This window comes from Pholcus phalangioides, unplaced genomic scaffold, assembly GCF_987345545.1.
Source record: "Pholcus phalangioides strain wild (caught in Gottingen) unplaced genomic scaffold, Ppha-v1.0 ptg000042l_1, whole genome shotgun sequence".
Taxonomy (NCBI): domain Eukaryota; kingdom Metazoa; phylum Arthropoda; class Arachnida; order Araneae; family Pholcidae; genus Pholcus; species Pholcus phalangioides.
Genome location: NW_028301628.1, coordinates 25,234,486 through 25,260,796, shown reverse-complemented (window position 1 = coordinate 25,260,796; position 26,311 = coordinate 25,234,486). Strand labels below are relative to the sequence as shown.

Here is a 26,311-nt window from a genome sequence, read left to right as displayed (position 1 = left end):
TCGTGGTCTGCGTCCTGTACCGGTGGTTATAGTTATTTGCAATTTGTTTTTTTTTTTACTGTGCCGATTACTTTTCAATGTATAAAAATGAGTGTTGCCATTTGAATTTTGCAAATTTTTTTTATTCATAACCACAAGAGATATGGGTTTCGCATTTCTCTTCATTTTTGAGCGCATACTTTGAAATGCCCATATCTCAAATTTCATTTGCAATTCATTGATTTTCATGGACACTGGGAGATTGTATATCGACAAAGTTATTTTATGACCACCCTATATATCTAAAAATGATACCATTAAATTAGTGGGGCAAGATTTTGTCAGCGTGGTTGCGCTAAATTTGGCTATTTAAAATTTTGTCAAAGTTTTTTTACCCCTATGATGACCTGGAATTCTTTCGCTCACCAACATCTATAATGTCTTGAAAAATCGAACAAAAAAGAAATTTGACACTTCTTTTCTTGGCAAGAACATCAAGAGGAGAAATTCTCACCACAAAATTCACTCACCCATTACATTTTGGCTTCCTATTCTAGTACAAAAATCCAAAGCCAGTCTAATTTTTTGGTGAGTGATTGCTGCAAAACCATGCTAGTGGCACATTTCGGTTGAGAAACTTTCTTTTGTGGTTAGTATCATGACGACTTCTGCCAAAAACAGAAGTGTTTTTCTTCTGTCTGAAGAATACTCATCCATAAAGAAAAAATTCTCCAACAGAAAATTCTCAAGCGAAAGATGCACAATGGCCTATATTGCTCAATAAATTTCAAAGAACGAACACAAAAACAAGACTTAAGACACTTGTGATAATGATGCTGGTGACAATAAGAAATGAAAATAGCGCCAAAATAGATTAGCTCGAAAAACATCATTGTTGCCAACAAAAAGTTTCGAAAGAGCCAAAGCGCTAATTTACAGAAAATTCACAGACAGCAGTTTCACACGAGTCTGTAAATAAGGAAAGACCGAGTCAGTAAATGATACAATAATTAGTGAGTGTCAGAGTGGTTAGTGAACAACCCTGTGACAGACTGATTGATGTAATGAGTAAGTAAGTGTGAAACTTGGTGATTGAGGGTGTGACAGAATGAGTGACCCAGTCAGTGAGTGATAGAATGAGCAATCTAGTCAGGGAGCAACAGAGTGTATGACCGAGTTAGAGAATAAAAGAGAGCAACCTGATGAGTTAGTGATAAATGAGCAACCTAGTTAGCAAGTGATAGAGAACAATCAGTTATTGAGTGTGTAACTGAGCGAGCAACGTAGTCAGGAAGTAAGCAAGTGAGAGTGAGCAACCTAATTAGTGGGCAAGCAGGTAATTGAGTGTGTAACAGCGTAAACAACCTAGTGAGTTGAATTAATGATATAGAGAACAATGTAATAGAGATCATTCACTCACTCACTGTCTCATTAGCTCACTCGCTCATTACCTTACTCACTGTTTTTTCACTCAGTGACTCACCGCTGTATTCACAGACAGAGTTTAAACTGCAATCGCAGGTGAAAGGATCGAAGATCGAAACTGATTGGTTAAATTCAAGATTTTAACTAATCCGTGTCGATCGCTAATCCTTTAACCTGCGATTGTAGTTTTAAACTCTGTCCGTGAATACGGCCATCATTTACTCACTCACGTGTTCATTCACTCATGTCAATCTGTTGACTGTGAATTTTCCTAGCAGTGAATTATTGTTGGTGAATTTTCCAGACACATCACAAGATCAGTTGGCGACAAAATATAATTGCCAAATTTCATGTGACCCCACAATCAGAGTTCTAGCCAATCAGTACTTTGGTACTGAAAAATGACCATGAGCCCCCTCACATTCTGCAGCAGGGCCCCTAGAACTGGGTATATGGCAGGGGACCCCACTTCCTCTTCCCTCATAAGGAATTTACAGAAAGAAAAAAATAAGAATTGTCGCGGGCAACACCAGCCCCCCCCCCCCCAACTCTTGTAGGGGGCTCTTGAAGATCGACAAAAATTCAATACAATTTCATACTTTTGAATAACAATTCAACAGAATACGTTGCAGTAACACAAAGGAAATATATTGGCTATAAAAATATAATTGAAGTACCGCCAAAGGCTTTTTGGTTTTGACGCCAAGTTCTTAAGAAAATATTTTCCGTTCAAAATAATATAATTGAGCAATTTAAATAAAATTACATTCAACGTTTGAATATTTACCTTCAGAGTTTATGTAAGGGGGGGAAAAAGTTTAAAAAACCGCTGTCACCGATGTTGCCATATGAGAGAAACTAAATTCCATCAAGTTTCGTAGCGCAAGAGAATTCCATAAACAGGTGAAGATATATATATAGATTTTTAATACTGTTGACCATATTTTCTGAAAAAAAATGACGAGAATTAAAATTTCGATTTTGGAGAGATACGTGAAATTCGAAATTTTCACTAAAAATTATGCCAAAAATGAGTAAAAAGACTCAATTTCCAAATCGTAGTGGCTTTGAATGTACAGGGTGCCCCATAAATTCTTAAACAGTTGAAAAATTTATAAAAATTGAAGGAATTTGTGTATCTGAATGCGATTTGCGAGAGAGTTATTCTCACAAAGGAGGATTTTTTTTGGTACTAAAAAAAAAATTCGAACTTTTGTCTATAAATTTCGCTGCACGAAAGCAGATCAGAAGTGATAGGGGACCTAAACTTCAACCTCTTCTGTGGCCGAAACGTTCGGGAAGTTTCAGCTGTTGATTCATGGCTGAAGTGAAACAACGCCACCAATTTCAACATCATAATGAAAATATTAAGCTGGGCGCACACCATTTAGACGGAATAGCCAATGGATAATAAGATAAGACCAGTCAGTGTTAGATGATTTTTTTTCTCATCCCAATGGATAAAGGAAAGACATTTTTTTCTGCATATTATGCCGAGTTGAACATTTTGCTTCTGTGTGTAAATTATAAGGAAGGATTGGTCGTGTCTCCAGTGGTGTACATGGATAGCTCGCTTGGATTGGAAGAGGACTGGGCTCTATTCCCGGCGGAGAATAAATGACTTTTCTTTCCGAGTGTTAATTATTGTTTCTTCGTATGATCTTATATCAGGTGTTACAATAACCCCCCGTCCTCCACATTCATGGATCCATAATAATTTTATGTGTATTCTGGTCTATCTTGCATAGAGCTCCTTGAAATATCGGGCTGACTACTCCGTCATCTCTAAGCAGAAGTGTGATATCAGTATAACCGTTATAGTCAGTCGCTGTTCCTTATTTCAGCGATTTGGCGAGATTTTGAAGCGGTAACCCACAGCTCTTCGCTCAAAATATGGATGACCATTCCGCTCTTCTTTACAGGTGCCTCAGGCCAGATTACAGTATAAAAATTGATGATGAGCTTTTATAAAACTTGAAACAATCAATAAGCCTATTGGTTTCGAATGTAACGGTCGCACATAAGCGAAGGAAAATATTTCTCGGGGAGGGGAGTCGACATTTTTGTACGTCTGAAAAAAAAGGGGGGGTCCCCCCTTAAAAGTACTTTATAATGTCGGAGCTTGGATACAAAAATTAGTTGTTTTTTCCCAAGTTTTGTAAAAGATCTTTTATCAAAGTTTTATAGCATAATCCCGGCTTTAGCGCCACCATCTATAGCAGTTAGATGGTGGGTTTAGTCTTATGCACTCATTGAATTCGAATGGAGACCTTCACAGTCGGTAGCTGGTACGCTAACCACACAACTGCCAAGCTGCAAATTCGAAATGTATGTGTAAGGGTAAAAAACATATCTACCTCCAACATTTGACGATCATGGCCAATGGTGAAGCGGCCACACAACTCGCACACGAACAACCTATGACAGTACAGGACTCGGCTGGACACGTGGGCACACAGCCTAACGATGCGACTCTCATCTAGATGACTATTTTCGTCCCGATATTTTGCGTATTATGACGACTGAGACTTGGATATCTTCAACCCTTTCAACGGCATCGACAAGCGTAGATATTTTGTGAAGTCGGTTTCCTAAATGGAACATTTTTCTTTAAAGAAAGGGTCGTCATTAACAAACTCACATCGAACAGGCTTTCATAAAAACAATTAGCGGCTGAGGGCAATTATTAAATCCGCAAAAAATTAAAAATGACACTTAGCTACTCATTGCCTTTGGCGCTTCTCTTTTTGGCGATATCTATAAAATTTTTTCTTAGCCTGCGCTGTACCCGATCATGTGTTTTAATGACGTCACTAGAGTTGCGGGATTTTTGAATTTATTCCTTATCTCTCTGAGGCTTTTCGAATAGACATCATAATCACTCCTGAGGAACATACACTAGATGATCCCCATAGAGATCATTAAAATTGCCGATTTTTGCGTAGAAATGTGGAAATTTAGTGGGGTTTTCCGCCACATCAATTTTAAAAATTGAATTTTCTGGTTTTCGAAATATTGCGCTCGCTAGATATACGAAGCCTAGAAAATTTAATGTAAAATAATGAGCCAGACCCACTCTTTTGAGGTGGATATCCATGCAATAACATTGATTTCAAATTTTTATTTATATCTTCTCAAGCCGGAAAATAAGAATCAATGTCTCCGTATTGTCTATTATCCAATTGCATCAATCCATATAATTTAGGATGTTTTTAAATTATGGGCCCATATAAATTACATCGACGAACCGCAGCTTTAATCAAGGATTTTTTGAAGGAAAAACAGGCAGATCGATAACTTGAAGTTAAAAAAAAAATTCGAAATTTCTAGCCCCCATTAAAAAGAAAAAACGATTCATTTCTATAAATGTTTCTTTAATTTAGATTTTTTTTCTCTTTCATGAATAGCATAGGAAGTCGCCATATATTGATTACTTCTTGTATGTCCCTAAAAAAAAAATATCACGTGATTCGAAAAGCCTCAATTAGCGTTAAAAAATTTGAAATTTTTTTTTTGAGACCCGTAATTCCTTCGGATTTTTTCATATTTTTGTACATATTAAATAAAATGAGTGGAATCTCAGTGGGGTAATTGGTTCAGAACTTTTTGAAGACGCCACCTTGGGACCCTTTCCTTGTAAATCGGAAGGAAACCTACTTTATTAAAAAAAAAGTGACATTATAGAGGGAGGTGTTCAGCGATTTCTGTTGTACCGCTGAAAGATTACCCGAGTACGAGTGGAATAAGAAAAATTCAAGACATTAAAAAAAAACGCATCCTTTGAAAATAATTTAATTTACTCAAAAAATGAATAAAAAATTTACATCATGGTCCCCTTGTTCTACAAGAAACACTCATCGCATACAGACACACGGTTTCACACAATAAAAGCCCATAAAAGAAAAAGGTGGGAGGAAAAGCAAAAATGAACACATTGGACACGAAAACTACAACATTATACTCTAGAAAGGATTTAAAATACAAAATTTTAAAAAGAAAACAAGGCAGTTTGAATGGTACAGCTTTTTGTATAGGAAGGAAAAAGGACAAAAACTCCCCATAAACCACATATACACAGTGCAAATTCTGATAGAGACAATCAAAAACTATATATATTTTGAATCTTAATATATAAAGAGATATGATCACGTGATTTTGACATAAATATTTTGTCTATTCATCACTAAAAATGCAGTAACTATATTGTATCACTATTGGAGCTTTTATATAAGCTTATATATGAGAACATAATGTGCTCTGAATTGCATATAATGATAATTTAATAAAAATAGACCAATATTTATCAGGCCGCTCAGTGTATTGATTATATATAATTTTTTTATGCTGTTATAAACATGACGAGACTAGATTTATATGCTAATAAATTACATGGATGAAACATTCCTAGGAATTTTTACATAGTATTTGTAACGAAACCTCCTTTCATCATGTTTACATGAATTGAAGTGTTCTAAAAAAACAATGCTTGCACATGCAGACATGGAACAAAGATTGAATGTATTATGGAATAACATGATTTTTGATTTTGGTACATAGCTGCTCATGCATAAATTAAAATTACACGAATAAAGAGCCATTGTAATAGTGTATTATTATAATAAACATGCATTGATGTGTTTTTTTTTTTGACGAACATACTTGACATGGAAATGAAGATAATCACAGTATATTCTGAACATTTTTTTCCCCCATTACACATAGAAAATATCACCAGTTGCCTCGAAATAACATTAAAAACACAAATGCACAGAAAGAATACACACAGAGAAGACATTATCATTGACATGATCATATTACGGCATCATCAGTCTCTGCAGTAATGCGATCGAAAATGTTATGCATTCTCCTATGGAGACTCTTAGGATTGCTCTTCCTGTCGTTCCTGGCGTGGCCAGGCTCTGGAGAACTGACGGTGACTTTGCATTTGCGGTCAGGAGACGACCTGCCGATTTTCATGCCATCTTGAGCCAAAGAACAAATGTTATCAGATTTGCCGCCAGTTGCCTGCGAAACCTTATCGCAGCCCTGAGAGTCTTCCCCGACGTCACCTTCTCCTCGTGCCGTCGTCCTACCGGTAGTGGTCAGCTTGTACTCGGAGCTGGCTTTCAACTTCTCGAGGATAGTGTAGAACGGGAACTTTCTCGGATCGTTTCCGCTGTCCCGAACGACTTCTTGGTTTCTCATAACTGAAGTGTCGGACCGCGATGTCATTACTCTATCACAGGAGGATTCGGTGGCGGCGACTGCTGCGCGAAAGTCCCTGGACCTTGCGAGATCGGCGGCAGAAAGGTTCGTGGAATGGACCAAAGGCTTCACTGAACTGAAAGTCAAACGTTTGCCGGACTTCCGGAAGGTGTTCGGATTCATCCGGCTGGTCGACGAGAATTCCGAGACGGGCGACGGTCTACCGATGTCTAAGAAGTTAGGCTTCTCCAGCCTGTTGGAGGGTGCTAGAGGGGTCGATGACTTCCTCTGACTGAAGCCTAAAGGCCCGATCGTGAAGCCCAGGTCGTTGTCCGAGGCATATGGATCCTCGACAGTGACGTCGAGGAAACTGCTCGAGTTGGGCAAGAACTTCGTTTTGGTGCATCTGACATTAACGTCATCCTCGTGGGCATTTTGGGCCGGCAGGCTGTAACGGACAGCCGGCGGGGAAGACGTACACGGCCTCTGCACCGATATCCTGCTTTTATGAAGGGCTTCTTTCAAGTACATCGACTCCCCGAGAAGGACGTTGAGGTCGCGGTTCTCCATCGTGACTGACTGCAGCACTCTTTCCAGCATACGCACCTTCGCTCTGAGAGAGGTCGTCTCCATCTTCTGCTCTTCGAACACCATCTTGAACTGCTCGATCTCGTAGGCATATTGCCTGATCTCCTCCCTGTGGACCTTCTCAAGACAGTCTTTCTCGATGTCCTTCATGGCCATTAACTGTTCCACCTGCTCCAATTTCGTCTGCAGGACTTTGTTCTCCATCATGTACGTCAGCACTTGTTTCTGGAGATCAACTGAGTTAGTCTCCTTCAAAACTGCCGACACGTCGGCGCTATTTACTCTGCAGCCCATTTTCTTGGACGAACCCGATGATTCTAGTCTGTACGCGTTCGAATCACTAGATGCCGAAGAATCGTTCATTGCATCGTGGCCCTTGTTGGAACCAGCCGAGCCAGCCATGGGCACGTCGTAGCCTTGAAGCCTGGCCTCAAGCTTGTGCTTCTCCATGAGCGTCGAAACGAACCTTTGCTCGAGATTCTTCTTCTCGGACGCCAGTTCCTCTGTGGTGGTCTCGAGATCCTCGACACGGGATTTGAGGACGTCACGCTCCCCCTTGATACTGCTCAGCATGTGCTGCAAACCGATCCTTTCAAACTGAGCTCGGCTCATTTCCGAGGTCAAGCATGGGGATTTCTCAAAATCCGCGTCGCCACCAGGGGACATGTTTTGGCGAATAATCTCGGATTTCTCCCCTATTTCGTCCAGGAGCTCCATCAGTTCGTCGCCTCTGCCACCGTGATCTCGCCTCTCTATCGAACTGGGAAGAGCTCCGTTGCTGCTGTGGGGAGGGTTGCTTTCCTGGCCGTGTTCCCGGCAGTCCGACTCCAAGCCGCTGTCCTGCTTATCACTGTCTGGGGCAGAATCCTTCCCTCGTACGCCGTCGAGAAACTTCTGGCGAGCCGGGGGAGACTGGACCTGGATGCTGCAATCGGCATCGGTTTTCTTCTGGGCGTTCTTCCAGGCGTCCGTGAAAGACATCGAACAAGCCAGATCGGTCCTGGAGCTGCTCCGCCTCGGCTTCATCGGAGATGGCGGCAGAATCTGGGATACGGATCTTGGCACATTCAGGTGTTGCATCGCGGCAGAAGCCATGCCGCCACTCGGGGAACTGGCCGGAGAATGGAGAGCATTTTCACTGTCCACGCTTCCGGACAAGTATTCGTGTACTTCAGAGATTGCTGTAATCACCTCATCTTGGGCACCTTCCAGATTATACATGCGCTTTTGTAGATCCTAAAAGAGAAAAAAAATCCATCAGTGGTTGACACTCGTCATTTCAAGTCTGTAAACCCTAGAAATTCGATAGTCCATAGCGGGAGGGACGAATCAAGAAAAAACAGTTTAGAAAAAACTAAATATCATTTGGCGATAAAATAATTAAATTCGGTTATGATAATTGCGATGAGAGGAGTATTAAGAATTCATTAAAACGTGTTCAGAGCTTTCAGCGAAACACTGAAATTCATATTGATTTTTCTCACCTGTATCGCAACTTGTGACTTGGCTTGTTCCTTTACCAGGAAACAGATGGGCATACACACTTGGCTATTCTTGTTACATTCGGAGAGGCAACCGTCATGCGATAGGGTGGTAGATGCTGGTGCTACAGCATGGACTGTCATTGGACTGCCATGTTTCACCTGGAAAAAACGCATCAAATTAACATTTAGCTTCTCCAATCTTCGTAATATTTACAGCTTATCCTTTTCACTCCTGAACCAAAACTGGCTATTTAACTTTTTTTTTTATTGATTTGTGTATATTGTATGTCGAAATGCCCCTTGAAAAGAATTTCATTAAAAAAATAATAATTCGGGGTCTTTGGAGTTAGGTACACATGTACCTCAGGCCTTAACCTGAAAAAATAATCATTAAAAACCGTTAAACCTGAGAGTCCACATATATGTACCTTTAGAATAGGGGTCTTCAACCCGTGGCCCGCTGATCATTTTTAGAAAATAGCTACAATACTTAATATAGAAAAACGATTAAAAATCGTTAGAGTGCTCTGGCCGCTGAAATCTGTACTACTGTATTTAGAACTTTCCAGATTCAATAGTAATGATGTACATTTGATACATTAGAACAGAAGTCCCGAGCACTGCCTGTACCCATCATAAAAAAAATAGCAACCCTTACGGCAAGTTTGAGATACGAATACATGAAATCAGGATGATATCAATCCGTGGATGAAATTTCTACAAGGTATTTAAGTGGAACGTTGATCAAGTGCTCGCGAGCACGAAATTAGGCACGAGCATCGAGCACTCTAGGTACTTCAGGGAGCACCGTGGTGCAACGGATTGAAGATGCCTGCATTAGAAGGACCGTCGTAACGAAGTCGAGGGACCAGAGTCAAAACAATTTGAGGCCAATGATTTCATATAGGTTACATATGTCGAGAGGCCAAATTCGTCGTCCAGACGGTATGCTTAATTACAGAATTTATAAAAACGCAAAAACACCTTAATGAAAGAAATAATTTCATAATTCATGAAAATTTATAATTAATGAAAAAATTATTACTGAAAGACATAATTGCAGAGATACTAATAGAAATAATTTAAGAATTATTAAGAATTTAAGAATTATTAAGAATTTAAGAATTATTAAGAATTTAAGAATTGTCAAGAGTAATTTAAGAATTAAGAATTTAAGAATTATTAAGAATTTAAGAATTATTAAGAATTTAAGAATTATTAAGAATTTAAGAATTATTAAGAATTTAAGAATTGTCAAGAGTAATTTAAGAATTAAGAATTTAAGAATTATTAAGAATTTAAGAATTGTCAAGAGTAATTTAAGAATTATTAAGAATTTAAGAATTGTCAAGAGTAATTTCAGAATTGTTAATTTTAATTTCAGAAATGTTAATTGTCATAACTCATGAAAAAATTCTTTTCAAAAATTCTTAATGAAAATTTAAAATTAATGAAAAATTAATTTTAGAATTATTGTCATTGGATATACTGCAAAAGAAAGGGTAAAGATATCGCATGCGTCGGCCTGCTATATCAAATGGAAATAGGTGAAATGGCCTGCCTCAGTGACGTCACGAGCTTCGTGCGGAGGCCTTGTTCTATAGGTGGTGTTGGAATATTACGGTACGATTTGGTGGCCCGCGAGCTTCGTTGAAAGTTTGACTTGGACCACAATATCTAAAAGATTGGAGATCCCTGCTCTAGAACAAAGACATCCACCCGTGGCGCCCCTTTCCCTGAGCAACGTTCGTCGGCGGCTCCTCAGAGCAGTTTAACGATGAATTTCCTTCAAACCTTTTCGGTGATTTCTTCAAATTATATATAAAAGGTAAATTTCGCAAAAATTCAGAATCATCTTGCTTCAAATACGTCATCACCTATGAAAAACACTTATCCGCTTGAAAAAAGCATTTAACGTTTAATTACAATTTTTCAAGGTAAAAAAACGAATTTCTATTAGAAGACACTGCGTTTAAATAAACCGAGCTTGACTGGAACACATTTTCATGTAAACGAGTGGGTCATTTGCAAGGAACCACATATTACGGTACGCCAAATCTAATCATTGTACACTTCAACATTCACCAATCAAATTTCTTGACCGCTTTGCTCAAGACTTTTCCCCCATCGCAATCCTTATGATCATAACCGGGTTCAATATACAGGGTGTCACTCAGTGTCAATCTCAGCGTCAGATTACGATATAGAGAGACGATTAACATGGGGGGGGGGAGATCAGAACTGTCCCCACAAGGCGTCTGAGCTTCAACTATGAAAATGCTAACATTAATAAAAAGAATTTTTTTCATCTTACGAAGGAAACTTTGTCGTTAAGTAATAGCTAGGCTTGGGAGCCCGATTCATCCTTTATTTTGAATATTTTCGAAAATCAGAGAGGAGCGCAAAAATAGATGTTTGCCCAGAGTGGCCAAATGCATTTTTGTGTCTAGTTCTGGACCAAAGAAGCCCTGTTGGGAGGGAGGGGGGGGGGGGAGATTATTGAAGAATTTCATAATATTTTGAAATAATTTTTTTTCACATACTCAGAAATACATTCTGAAATGAATCATTTCTCAAATAATTTCTTTAATAAATTCTCAAATAATTTCTTTAATAAATTCTCAAATAATTTCTTTAATAAATTCTCAAATAATTTCTTTAATAAATTCTCAAATAATTTCTTTAATAAATTCTCAAATAATTTCTTTAATAAATTCTCAAATAATTTCTTTAATAAATTCTCAAATAATTTCTTTAATAAATTCTCAAATAATTTCTTTAATAAATTCTCAAATAATTTCTTTAATAAATTCCCAAATAATTTCTTTAATAAATTCTCAAATAATTTCTTTAATAAATTCTCAAATAATTTCTTTAATAAATTCTCAAATAATTTCTTTAATAAATTCTCAAATAATTTCTTTAATAAATTCTCAAATAATTTCTTTAATAAATTCTCAAATAATTTCTTTAATAAATTCTCAAATAATTTCTTTAATAAATTCTCAAATAATTTCTTTAATAAATTCTCAAATAATTTCTTTAATAAATTCTCAAATAATTTCTTTAATAAATTCTCAAATAATTTCTTTAATAAATTCTCAAATAATTTCTTTAATAAATTCTGAATTCTCATTACTAATCAGTTAATCAGCCAGCTATTCGTCGATGCGGTAAAACTATCACCAATAGTGTTTTATCCATACAAATCTTTATAGGCATTGTATATTTTATCATATGTATATATTTATAATTTTTGTGATTGTGTTTTTAATTGGGTTGCTGTATTTTTGAAATATATGACATCCATATTTATTATGGGCATGTTTTTCACAGCCACCTCGTTGGGCATTTTGCCTGTTGTGGCGTTGTATTTGTATAAATGGTCAACATCACAATGATAAGATATAACAATGATTATATAAGCTCTAGTGACAGGAAAATTCAGAATGTGCTGAATCACAACAGTACACAATGCATTTATTGGACGATTTGTATATTTCCAGTGATTTGGTTACTTGATGCGCCTTTTATCGACAAAAATTAGGATTTTTTTTCCATTAAAAAAGCCCCTTGGTCGGAATAACTTTTTCTCAAACCGCATGAATACGATTGAATTCAAATATACCAATCCCTTCAATTTTTTTTATGAATTTTTAAATTATTTTCGAATTCATGGACCGATGAATTCGGTACATTCAAAATTGTACAGTATTTTTTCTATATGGATATTTTTCGGCATTGTTTTTTCTGTAATAATGTATGAACTTGTGGATGCTGGTTCCCTTCGTCTCGCAAAATATAAATATAATCAGGGTCCTTCCATTCATTTTTGGGACCTCTCATCATTCCGTGGATGCGAGTCGTAGGAACGCACATAAAAGTGAAATGCAAAATAAAATGCGTTATACGAGCTGTGATTCGTCTCTGGCCATGTCGCTACGCCATTTCCCGAGCAGTGAAGCGCTACAAAGCCCGGTATGTACGAGGGAGGAATAAACATTTTTTTTTAGGTCAATATCCCACACAAAATCGCACTCAAAAACAAAACATGCCATCGTGTCTATCCTACAACATATACGCCCGCCATTTTTTATTTATTTCTCCGTCCTCGGGACGAAAGCCATTTGAAGTCTCAGTGATGCGACGCGACAGACAGATGTGCGCGATGGAATAAATTCAGACAGGAAAAAACAGCAATACGTACAACTTTCTTCTCTTGCGTGACTTATTATCGGGAACTGCATCTAAATTACTTGCACGATTTCATACCGAAAACCTTTCCATTGAATGTAAAGGAGCTTTTGTGTTATGCGAAGCTACATGTGCACATTGTAAAATCCCACTATATTCCATACGGATACCTTCTGATGGCACAAAAATTTGAATAAGCTTAATTTCAATCGAATCAAGACACATCGCCAATAACAATACATGAAGTCTCTCCAAGAGATAATCGGATTTTCAGGCATTGATGGTTCAATGTTCAAGTCACTGATTCTCAAATCGTGTGCCGTAGCTCCAAGGAGAGTCAAACTTTGAAAGACCCTGGATACACAGCGATAAGTTTGCAAAACTTAATGCAGCGAAAGCGTCGTAGATATACGGAGCTATGATTACGCCAAAAGTATAAAGACCACCGACTGAAAACAAATCAATAAAACATGAAAATTATGAATATTTATATTCTACATTGATCAAAATTTAAGTCGGATCGGGAATACATATTCATATTTCGAAAAGCGGTCACTGAGTTACCATTCAACTCGTGCCATAATGTATATTTACTTTTTTCAAAGATAAAATCAGGAAATTTGAATAATCTGTAATTTGAATATTCAATTTATCTTACTTTGGAGTAGGGAAAAACCACATTTATAAATAGGCATTGAAGTTTGGCTAATGATATCAAACTTCCAGGCAATCAAAACTGCTGAAATATAAATCGGGTAGGCCTGCACAATATTTTCCCTCGGAACTTACGAATATATGACAACATGGGTTTTACACATAATTTATGAGAATCAGTTTTTATATTTATCAAGATATTTTCAAGTAATATCGTAATTGAGATAAATATTTGCCTATAAATAAATGCCTACAATCAAAAGTGAAAAGCAACTGCAATGATGGAGCTAAACATTCTACACGTATAGTTTTTACATATTAAATTGAAAAAAATTAATTAAAATTAAAAACACCGGGAACATAACGCCGGATGTCCAGTTAGTGTACGCAAACTTTCTAACGTCAAACAGTGTACATATATAAGCTTACACCTTTCCAGCAATGCTCACAGGCTTTCTTCACGTCTAACTATGTTCACAAGATATATTCACGTTCAACAATGTTCACAAGATATATTCACGTCCAACAATGTTCACAAAATATATTCACGTTCAACAATGTTCACAAGATATATTCACGTCCAACAATGTTCACAAAATATATTCACGTCCAACAATGTTCACAAAATATATTCACGTCCAACAATGTTCACAAAATATATTCACGTCCAACAATGTTCACAAAATATATTCACGTCCAACAATGTTCACAAAATATATTCACGTCCAACAATGTTCACAAAATATATTCACGTCCAACAGACATACTCCTTGCTAATAATGTGCACACACACAAGCTTACTTCTTTCCAACAATGTTCACAAGTTTCCTCATGTCTGACACAAGCTTGGTTCTTTTCAACAATGCAAACAAGCTTCCTTCACGTCCAACAGTGTTCACAGGCTTACTCCATTCCATCAATGTTCACAGGGTTTTCATGTCCAACAACGTTCAAACTTTCTCACGGCTAACGTTTTCAAAATTTCTCACAACCAACAATGCTTCCCCAATTTTCTCAAGAACGAATCCGATCTCAGCATTATTATCCAACATTATTTCGCGAATTTTACCAATCCTGCGTACTACGGTATATTAAAGGCGACTTTCTTTTCGTATGCCTAAGGACAAAATTACACTATGAGTTTTGTGAAAGCTATTTCATAAAACTTGAAAAGGAAAAAAACACAACCAGTAAGCGGTTGCATCAATGTATTGATTGCATTTTCCAATTTTTGTAAAAGAACTTTAATAGTGTAATCCCGGCCTAAGTAAGGAGACTCGATATTTCATTGAGATCAAACCTCTAGCTGAAAAACGACATTGCGTAAGAGTTGTCTATAAATACACATCAAAATCTCAATCAAAAATCTGCGAACTTTTTTATTGATCATTACAGTTAATTATTCCTATATACGGTCAGGTTATTGTAGCAGTCAGTGATCCGAAACTAATTGTTATGAATACATGCTGTAACACGCAAGGAAGTTCTTTATATAACGTATGCATATTATATCTGATATTGAATTGGCCAATCGCATATGTATCCTTATTTGACAAGGATACATTCGTAAGTAGTAATGTTTGTTAGTTTTTTTTATTCTGACGAGACATTTTCATCGATAACATAAGCCCAGCAGAAGACTTCAAGAAAATTGGATCAATCTAGGAAGCACTAGCTATGATCACTAAAAAAAATTTCTAAAATTAGGCTGCCTTTCTCCTTTGACATCATTATATGATACGGATATTTTTTCTACCGATAACCCCTACAGCGATATTTTAATTACGAAAAATTCTAATAATAATTTCGATGTTGGATAAAATTATGTTCATTATGAGACATACGTATAGAGTTTATGACACAGTTAACGCTTAAAAATAGAAAATGTCGGAGTGTTTAACCCTGATGAAAATTATCACGATGCTATATCCTGATTAAACCATCTACAGTCAACCGCTCTGCCAACTGAGCTATCGACGGATAATGTTATAATCTAGCAAGAGAGGCTATTCGAATGAGATTTGTTTTTACATAACAAGTTGGTTAATAGCCGAACGGCTATGATACTGTATAGTGTTTTTTAACCTATGGTCACCGGACTCCTGGGGATCCGTGAGTACTTCACAAGGAGTCTGCAGGACCATTCTAATTTATCAACATTTTATGTGATAGTGATCAGCATTTAGTGCCGCTTGAAATCTTTATTCCGTAAATTTTTCACGATTTGGACATAAAGCAAAATATCATATATATTTTGGATTTTACGGGGGAAGAGGCCTCGACAGTGAACTTTGTTACAGGGAGCCCGCGGCATCAAGAAGGTTGGGAAATGCTGTTGTAGTATCTGAACATGGAGCTAATAGTCATAATGGGCTACAACGAAACTCTGACCACCATTAAGTCATTCTACAGTCTCTGAAGTGTGGGTATCGTGATGGGTTCAATCCATACAGGTCGGCTGAAGTTGATTTTATGCAATTTTAAAACTTCGAGGTACGAATGCCGGCCACTCTCGCATTTCAGGTGCCCGAGTGGCAAGATGCTCGTCTACAACCGTGAAGGTTGCTCTAACGGTCCCGGGTTCGAACCCGAGGGAGGATATAGATAAGATATTTTCCCTAACGAATTTGAGGCAACCACCGATAGATAGCGCCTTCATTTCAAAACCATCTCATTAATGGCAGTAAATTGCAATATAGCGATATGGCCAGAGTTGGTGTTCGGTGAAGTAGTCTCGCATTGAAACAGGTCTCACGGACAGGACGCAGACCTTCAATACACTTCCATAAAAAAATAAATCCCTTTCACAATATGAAAATAGATGGCAGTAATACGAATTGCCGACATCATGAATGTCAGTCATTAGCACGCGTTAGAAACTCAGATTCACGAAGAGCAAAAAAAAAAAGGATTTCTCAGTAGGCTAATCTCGGAATCTTCAATTTCGAGCCGGGTTCTCCCCTTTTGGAAAAATTTCGCCACAGCGAATAACAGCTAATATACTCGTAATTAATAGCGACAGAATATTTAAATTGCATTTGCTCAAGAACACATTCATTCATTGCCAGTTTTACTCTTCAGAAGATACAGTAAAACCTGTTGTTGACACCTACGGTTCCATTAAAATCTGTCCCAGTTAGAGTTGTCCAAGATAGAGGGGACAAAAATGCGATGTGGATATTGTATTATATAGGATTAAGACCGGTTTCGTTCAGAAACCGTCTAATATAGGGAGGTGTCCAGGTGTCCGAACTGACAGGTTTTACTGTATTTGGATAGAGGCACCTGGAGACACATGCACGAAACTTACATATATATGCACATTTACCTTCCGTAAGAATAATACCGACAGCTGTTTCTTCGGAAGGGAAATTGCCTCTATAGTCCGTTTCAGGTTAACTTTGCAGTGCAGAGAAAGGTAGAGAAGGTATTCCTTCGCCACAAAATATAGTTCCCATATATCGGATGCTTACGATGATCATTTATGCAGAATATTTCAATTTTTTGAATGATTGAAGAAAATACTGAAAAAATATTGTTCTGAATCGATCTTTATTCGTTTAAGAATTTTAAATTAGAAAAAAAAATGGTCACCATTATACGTGAAAAGATTTTTCTCAGTGAGAATAAGCTATACCTTACCGCGACCGCGCATCGATACATTGGTTGAAAGGCTTTCGTTGTCATAGCAACGTGTGATGCGGTTCCCTCGTAGCTTCCCTTCCACTGCAAAGTTAACCTGGAACGAACTATAGTGGCAATACACCAAGGCGTGTAAAGCTGGAAAGAAAAGTCTCGGAATTAATTGCAGATAGACAAGTGGGTTTTCAACCGGTGAGCGCCGTGAAGATGACAAAGCCAATGATAGCAATCGATGAGGGTATTTTTTTTTTTTTTTTTTTTTTTTTTTGCAGCCAGGATTCGGAAAACTTCAAGGGATTCCCATTGATGAGTAGCAGAGCATTTTCAGGAGCCATCAGAGTGCTTCGAGATCGAGCAAGGGTGCCGCCGCAAGAACGTTTCACATTCTTGGAACATTATAACACGCAAGCGATATAAATTACTCTGCATGCGATGGAAAAGGTATCCACAACAAAACCTGACCCAATTACTTAGAAGATATAATTTTTGTATATTGCTACTATTTTGTATATTTGGCTAAAAGTAGATACGTTTTTTTTAAACGCTCCAAGGAAGAAATATTCTATTTGCTTCTATAACGTAGTAGTAGCGCACTCGTCGGCGTAGGTTCGAATCACCGTAAAGGGAGAGATTAATTTTTCTTAAGGAAAGAAAAAGCTAAAATCTCTACGTATACCCAGTTTCCTGTATATCTTTTTTTTTAAAGTGTGGACATCTTTCTCTACATACACCCGGTTCGCTAAAGCTTATAGGTGGGAGGGACACGGCATTGATCAGTTCCTGAGTTTTCCGGCTAAAACTCGGTAGTGAGGAGCTATTTTGAGCAATAAGTTCATTCATAATCATCTGGTAGAACGATGCTCGCTGACCCACGCACCGTATCTCTTAAAGCGCGAGTTAACATTGTCCCACAGCCATGTCAGCGAGTCTCCCGATTGAGGTTTCGGATCCTGGTCATAAGGTACTAGGGCCATTAAGTTTATAACAGGTCACTGAGTGAGAATTCATTGAAAAAAAAACAAACCCCAAAAATGATTAAAACTTACTCGTTTTACAACCGCAATTTGCATTACTTAACATTTTTTTATAGCTATGGTGTGGGAACTAATGAATAAAATGATAAGCAATATAAAGTGAAGGGGGGTTCATTGCACTTTATTCGTGCACGAATAACACCGTCATAGAGTTTATTTTACCGAAATATGATTCCGTCATTGCACACGGGATTTATTTTAAAAAAAATCCACGCTTTTAAACGTCAATTTCGTGTTTTTTTCCTTGAAATCCCAAAATATAATCCTATTAAATCGTGCATTCAAACCGACCATCAAAAGGAGGAGATTCCGGATTAAAGCACACCGCGGATTTCCTTTCTCTATAAATATTATTTTTTTCCCTAAATAAAAGCAAATGCATATTTGTGTAGTCATGTGCGATTAGTCGTATACCAGATTTAATCCGAGGGAAGGTATTTTAGCAAAGCCAGAATTACACCTATGTTTTTCCCACCCTCGATTAAAACTTACAAAGGGGGGAAAATGACATGAAAGGGATTCCCGTCAGTTCATATCAACTTGAGGGAAATCCCCACCCTCCAGGGAGATTCAATTTCAACCTAATGATTGAAGATTTGAATACAATTAAGTGCTTTCTTCTAAAATGCGTAGGGAAATGCCGAGTTTCCTAGGGATTATTGGGCGTGTACTTCACGTTAAGGAATGCTTTTACATGTGAACCGAATAACCTGAATTTTTGATATGGTTTACGTGAAAGTCTGGGAATTAACACTCCTTTACCTTTCTTATCCTCATGCACTCCTCCAGAGACCTTTTTGTCCGTTTCAAGACGTGGAATTAATGCATTAAAATTCTGTTATACAGTCGAATCCCGTTATAACGAACGCCAAGAGACCGACGGAATCACTTCGTTAAAACGAAATTTCGTTATAAAGGAATTCCAGGTTACCTAGCATTGTCCCTATGTAAGTATTTGAGGGATTAGAAAAGTGTTCGTTAAAACGAGAATTTCGCTATAACGGTATTCGACTGTACTTTGGATATAACGTCAGTAAACGGTCGTTGTCGGTTTCTATGGAGAGAATGTTAATGAACGTCGGTTTTAGCGTCAGTGAAAATGCAACAACCTCGGATTGAAAGGCCACTACACGCGTTCAAATTTACCTCATTGGTATGACTGCATACACAAATCTCAACGTGTTTCGGGGCCATCTGGTACACATGAGCAATTTTTTTTACCTGAACCTTTCAATCATTTTTGTTATAATTGCAATTTCGCTTGTAAGTGTAATTATAACAAATAGTGGATAAATGAGTTAAGTAAAACATTCAAGTAACAGACTAGGATTTTTATGATTTAAAAACTGTTTGAAAATGTTCTATAAAAAATACAGTAAAACCTGTCTACGATACTGTAGGGACCTAGAAAAAAAATTATAGATAAGTTTTCGTTGTAGATAGTTTGAGGATTCCCTACTGAATAGGAATTCCGCCAGGACCAAAGAAAATATTGTTATAGGCAAGTTTATCATTATAGATAGTATCGTTATACATAGGTTTGAGTGTATATGCTCTATATAAAACAAGAAAAATGGCGTTATAAAATTTTTCTCTCTCCCATTTCCGGTAAAGTTAATTGTAATGAAATGATGTAGACTACCAATCAGGAAAAATAATGCAATTAAAGCTATTTTAAATCCTCAGTTGCAGTTTGAGAACTTGAATTCTTCAATTTACTAACTTGCTTTCAAAAGAGAAAAAATAACAGTTTATTGTGTAATAAATTTGTATCTTGAAGCTAAAATGGGAGAATATTTCGCAAAATTCTGTCTAGCGTGAAGAAAGGAGGGGGGGGGGGAGAGGAGGCATTGGTGGAAAACACCAAGATTTTTTTTTTTCTCTCGGCCTTGTACAAGTCTTTCAGTAAAAAATGAGATGTGGCAAGGGGAAAAATATTTCTCATCGAAAATGCAGAAATATACAAAATAATGCCTCAAAATCATTATAATATGCTCTATAACGTAAAAATAGTGAAATACACAAAAATAAAAAAAATATACAATGCAGAAAGTGCCGAACAATTAGTGTTTCTGCAGAATCGAACAATTTTAACAGGAAATACTATTGGGGGATTTTTACCGCAGAATCGGATTTTCAGCCGAGGGCTCGTGCAGAGCAATGCATAACATTGCTTTGGAGGGGCATAGAAATCCTATTCCCTATATTATAAATTACACCACTCATTTTAATTTTGAAAATAGGTAGCAGCACTAAAAATTCACACACAAACTAGATACGTATTTACACATGTACACTTCTAGCACAACTCATTTGGTCGTAAATTGCCTATGGCGATGGACAGGAATTGTGTTCGGTTTAGGGAAAAACCCTCTCCATTAAGAAATTTCGAATTTTTGCTCACCTTGACGAAATGTTTGCCTCGTAAATCGATAACTGTGACAAAGCTTGCCTGGCAGAGATAACTGCGCCCGTCGTTGTCAAAATAAGAGGATTTTAAGGTGGTGAGATGTTTCGTAATTACCGAAATACAAGGCATACAGTTAGGGAGGGATAGATATCCTTAACCCTTACAGCGGCATTGACATAATCTCTTTTAAACTGACGAAATCTTGCAATCAATTGAATGTTACAACCAAGTTAAACTGTTTAGTATTATCTTGCTCTTCTGTTATAACTACATCCTGGGAACAGCAAAACTATGCTGTTGTAACCAACGTTGAGTGTTTTAAGATATCGTTATGAAAAATATACTCGGCAGTCCTAGGATCCTAAAACCGAAACGGGTTGTACTAATGCACTTGCAATCCGGTAATATATCCATTAGTTGCACCACTGGTTTCAGAAGTGTCTTAACGATATCGGCAGCTTGGGCTGGGACTCATATTTCTGGGAGACCTTAAGTCATTTTGTATACCTACATGAATGAATAAAATGTAACTTACTTTGCACGTTAGAACGTGTATGTAGTGAACGTAACGTGGTTTGTTTCTGTGTAATGCTAGTAATGTGTGTAGTGCTGCCATGTGCCATGGATTTTTCTAACTATGAATGAATTATGATTGAATAATTAATTCGTATCGTTGAAGGCGTGCATTTTGCTCTCTGTGTCGAGGCTTTTTAAAGGGGAGATCGGCTCGCATTCGCACGTCGAAGTTAGAAACCGCAGAAAACAAACTTCAGCAGGCCATCGTGGTGACAGTGGGGGGTTGAACCTGGGTTATCGCGAGGCGAGTCCGTCACTATGACCACTCGACCACCACAGCGGCAAGTATAAAGGTTATATAACTATACGATTACCAGGTGAAAGCTCAAGAGTGGGAAAGCTAGTTTTTAATTTGTTAATTCAGCGTTTCTCAACTTGTAGTCCGCAGGCTGACTCGATATTTTAATTCTAAATGAATTAAAAAATATTCGATAGTTTATAAAAAGAATATCCGAATGAAAAATTCATACTTCGGATGATTACAGCATATTACATCACGAAAAATCCAGGATATAGTACACAGTAGCCAAAAAATTCAAAATTTTGGACGAATTTACCAAAATTGTGAAATGCGAGGAAATAAAGGGCCAATTCGCCAAATACGGAGAACTGGAATATTAAAAGGCAAAATACGAAACATCAGTAATTTTCGCCGAAAGCGTTGTCATAAATCGGCAACTGCTGATAAAAATAATTAAAAAAATTCCAATGGGTGGGCTCTTGGAAACTGCAGTAAATCGGAATGTAGTTAACGGAAAAAAATGTTGAACATGACAAAGTAGATGAGATAAATTATATGATAGTTATGGCTGTAAGTTATGAAAACTTTCTTCATTAACGATTTCGGTAAAGATTATAAATTTAAATAAGCTTCGTTTAAAAAAAAGGGACAATTCTAAGAATGTCGGAAAGCCTAAAAGGTATGAAAATACGAGAACGTATCGTAAAATACTGGACACGTGGCCACTAGTCGTGTTGTGATTAGTCCGTCAAATTGTTCGAGATTTTACTGGTCCTTGGGTGTAGAAAGATTGAGAAAACGCCATGTTAATAAAATAAAATTAAATGTTTCGCCCTGTAATGCGCATTACACAAAAGTGCGAGGCAATAAAACACTGCTTTTACAAAATGTTCCCTAACGAATGTATGAAACACATTATGGCGTTCTTTGGTTGAAATTATTGAAGCGTAATGATAAATATTAATTTAACACATTTGAGAGAATTGATATATAATTTTCTTTTATTGTAAGCGTATAGTACTTCCAAGTAGAGTAATTAATTCGCTGTGAATTGATTTTTAAGGGCTTTAATTAGAACTAAAATGTTTTAACAAAAAATTTACATTAAAATTTTTTTTATAATACGGTATTGAAAGGGTTAGAAATCCGGTAATATATCGGTTAAGTTAAAAAGTTATATTAAAAATGTCTTGAAAAGTGTGTGGTTATATCCGAGGTCGTTACATTTTAACCGACTGTCATTTAAAAAAAACAGAGTTTGAATTTCCAATTTAGAAAATTATATCGGCTATTTCGAGGTTCCCTTTAAAATAAACTAAACCCTTATTACTCAAGTTAAAATATAATCGACTTACATTCTTAGAAGGAAAAATAAAGATTTTTAAAAATACGAGGAAACATCGAACACGAAAACAAATCAATAATCACAACAACGATCAGACAGATCGAGGAAGCAAACAGTCGCTCATGTAATTTTATACGCCATCATATGACTTGGATCACACACACACACATTGGCATAAATACAAAATTATATACTATTTTTAAGAAATATACCGATTACGAAATCAATTGAATTCAGAGACTGCAATAGTTTAGATGATCTATCAACGTAAAATGACAGGATTTTCTATAAATATAATCGCGCATATATTTTTGCAGCGATAATTTCTTATTGTACTTCCCGATCACTCAATGATGACACGACCAAGTTGAAACAATTTACGAAGTGAGGAGGTTTTTTTTAAGGACGTCGTTACTATCCGAGCAAAATTCTATTTTTGGAAAACAATTTCATCAAGTTTAATAATTAAATTGTAAAACTTGAATCTCACCACCAAAAAAAAAAAAATCATCCACAGTAAAAATGATTGAGTAAATTAGTTATTCTCCTCTTGAAATGGTGATTAATCCTTAACGGTTGAATGAATTTGATGACAATGTGAAGTTCTAAAATACATTTTAGAAAACACAAATGTTTACTCACATTTACTATATCACTGTCATCTTGAACACAGAACAATCCTTATAATCCAGTTGTATTTTTTTTTTTAAATCTGGAACGCGTTTAGTTAGAAAAGTAATTTCATGTGTACAGAGCGGCGTATTTTGAATTTGCGTCGTCGTGACGTCAATTATTCCGCCAAACAGACACCTACATGTTACGCCACCATCACAACCAAAATACAAGATATGACTATCTCACAAAAACTAATTATAACGATGTGTATGAATTGGGCTGATGGGTGCCGACACGAAGGGGGAGGGGGTGACTGGAAGTTATGTTAATTATTAATTTTTACTTGTTTCGGCACATAGCTCAAATAATGATTACAATCATATAATCCGGGAAACGATTGTTTTGGCATCGGTTGCTTTACATACCATAAATAAGGTGTCTCATGAATTTGTAAAGTTTAAAAATTGAAGGAATTGAGAGGTTTGTTTGCGAAAAAGTTATTTCTACGAAGGGGGAATTTTTTTGGTGCAGAAAAAAAAATTTGATTAAAATTTGTGTCGGTAGAGGGTACTCAACAAAAGCAAATTCCAGGAAATATGCAAATCAGAGTCCTATAAAATCCAGGGCGCACGATTAACAGCCCATTTCTGAATTTTACTGTTACTGGTTCTTACATATTATGGTTTTCATTGCGATGTTGACATTGGTGGATAAAACACTATTGGTGAAGTTGTTTTGCCTCAGCCACGAAAATCCGGTTATAGCTTTTCGAACGTTTCAAATACAGAAGAGATTAGAGAAAGGTTCAGGCACAAACAACAACTCCGGATCGAGACTAAAATATCAACGACAAAAAATAGTACTGAAATGTTTTTCTTTCCAAAATAATCCCTCTTCATAAAAATAACTTTTTCACGAACATCATTCAAAAGTAACCGATTCCTTCAATTTTTAAACTACGAATTTATGGATCACCCTGTGAATTGCGCTCGATTTCACATCAAGTAAATTGGGCAACCCTGACGAATTTTTTTAAGAGGCTCAATGGATGCCCAGGTCCATACTCATGAAAAATTATATAGGCGCCTCTAACAAAGTTTCAAGGAGTACCCAGGTTCGACAACCACGATTAGATGTAACAGCGGTAGATATCTATAATGCTGCAGCGTTTGATACCAAAAAAAGAAGTAAGCTTATAGCAAAAGATCCATCTAGCACGGGGGGGGGGTGACACACTGAAGTGCTACCTTCCTATGGTGCCAGTGTTTTTACCTCTACGTTAGTTTACCTCTTTCCCCCCATCTTTCCAAAATGCCAATTTAATTTTGAATGTACCGTAATGTCCTGCGTATAATCCACAGATGCGAATTTCAATGAAATTTTAACCACTTCACGTAAAAGCTTTTGGTAAGAAATTTGGATTATCTGTATTTGATGAATTGGCGATAAATCTGGTAACCTCGTCCTAATCTAACCGCACGTTAGAATAAAGGAAGGAAAAAATACATAAGAAAAAATATAGACAAGGTAAAAAAAAAGTATAGATAGGGGCCATTCAAGTATTACGTAAGCAGATTTTCAGCCATTTTTGACCTCCCTCCTTGTCATCAAAAGTCAGCAAATCCGAAATCCCCTCCCCCTCGATGCTGACATAATACTTGAATGACCCCATAAGAGTTTTTTTCAGTTTCTTTTCACTCTCACCCTACTTGTTCTCTTCCGCTCTTACGTGTATGTATATATATATATACAGTAGGAAGATGCATTACACATGGGTAAAGAAATCACTACCACGAATATGGAAAAAACAGAGGAGGGGGAAAAAATTATAGTTACAATAAAGCTTCACGATGGTGAAGAGAGAGGAAAAAAACAGAGAACTTGTTTTTGAATTTATTTGACTGGCTCGTAAAGGGTTAAGGAAAGGAAGAGATTTTTTATCGAAAAAATGGCGGGCGCGATTTTCTACGTGTTATACACCATCTGTAAATCCTATTATTAAAAATAAGTAGTAATTCTTAAAAACTAATAACTATTTTAAAAATCTGTTGATTATTTTTAAAAACCAATTTAAAAATATTAATTTCTATTTCAGCCTCTCGGTGGGGGGGGGGGGGAGAAAGGCTGCAGAGAATACGTAGCGGAATATAATCCGCACAGAAATTCCAATGTTTTTTAAAGTAACCTACGCAAAAAGCAAAATAACTACGTAATCTACGGATCATATATGCAGGAAAAAATGTGATACAACTATGCTCTCACTCAAAATACAAAAACATATGAAGAAAAAAAAATATCTTAAAATTGAAAGTTCAATCACATTATGAGTTGCGAATCTGGTACATAGCTTTCGAGACCGTATATGGCCCTTCTGTTTGCAACCCCCTGATCTAACTAATTCAGGATGACAAAAAAAAGCAAATGTGCACCACAAACTACTATTACTTAATCGTAGTACAATTAAGTAAATCCTAGTTACAATGCAACTCGTACACATTCCTCTCCGGAATTTCTAACGAATCAGTACATGCTGGAATATACGTTCTGAGTGAATGTGTGCCTCCTCCTAACAGTTATGTTTTCATAGTTGCGATTGTTTCGTGTTCTGCCATCTGTCTTCCATTTTTTTGAAGTGAAGATGGTAAATCTTTATGTTGTGCACGTATAATATTGAAGGTCTGTTTACTCTCTGCAGGGACTTTTTCAATCCACCACAAACTAAAAAAATAAAACAGGGTAATTGGACAAGAAGGTCGACTGTATTTATGCAAAAGAAATTGGATGAATTGATGCACATTTTTAATTAACAAATTTTCGTTTTCGCACCATTTGGAGCGTCACGTTCCCATTTCCCTGCTATTGAAAATACAATGTGTACATTTATTTTCAAATTATTCTCCACCGAATCTTGTTCGATTC

General features: G+C 36.7%; 2 protein-coding genes across 4 annotated transcripts in view; both read right to left on the bottom strand.

The window, feature by feature from the left end:
- Window positions 1–2,242, bottom strand: part of LOC149064687 (maternal embryonic leucine zipper kinase-like) — a 38,324-nt gene extending 36,082 nt beyond the window's left edge. Inside the window, exon 1 of one of the 2 annotated variants that reach the window (XM_089254760.1) lies at window positions 2,192–2,242. The gene's annotated coding sequence lies outside the window, so the exon portion shown is untranslated. Of the gene's footprint in view, window positions 1–2,081 lie in introns of both variants that reach the window. The other variant, XM_089254761.1, reaches the window with a different exon arrangement.
- Window positions 2,243–5,180: 2,938 nt separating this feature from the next.
- Window positions 5,181–26,311, bottom strand: part of LOC149064686 (uncharacterized) — a 60,007-nt gene continuing 38,876 nt past the window's right edge. The window contains exons 1-3 of one of the 2 annotated variants that reach the window (XM_089254880.1): window positions 23,420–23,630; window positions 8,682–8,840; window positions 5,181–8,433 (exon numbers count right to left, since the gene is read on the bottom strand). In XM_089254880.1, the coding sequence (XP_089111006.1) occupies window positions 6,214–8,433; window positions 8,682–8,822 (2,361 nt within the window). In that variant the 5' untranslated portion in view covers window positions 8,823–8,840; window positions 23,420–23,630 and the 3' untranslated portion in view covers window positions 5,181–6,213. Of the gene's footprint in view, window positions 8,434–8,681; window positions 8,841–23,419; window positions 23,631–26,311 lie in introns of those variants that run through there. The other variant, XM_089254878.1, reaches the window with a different exon arrangement.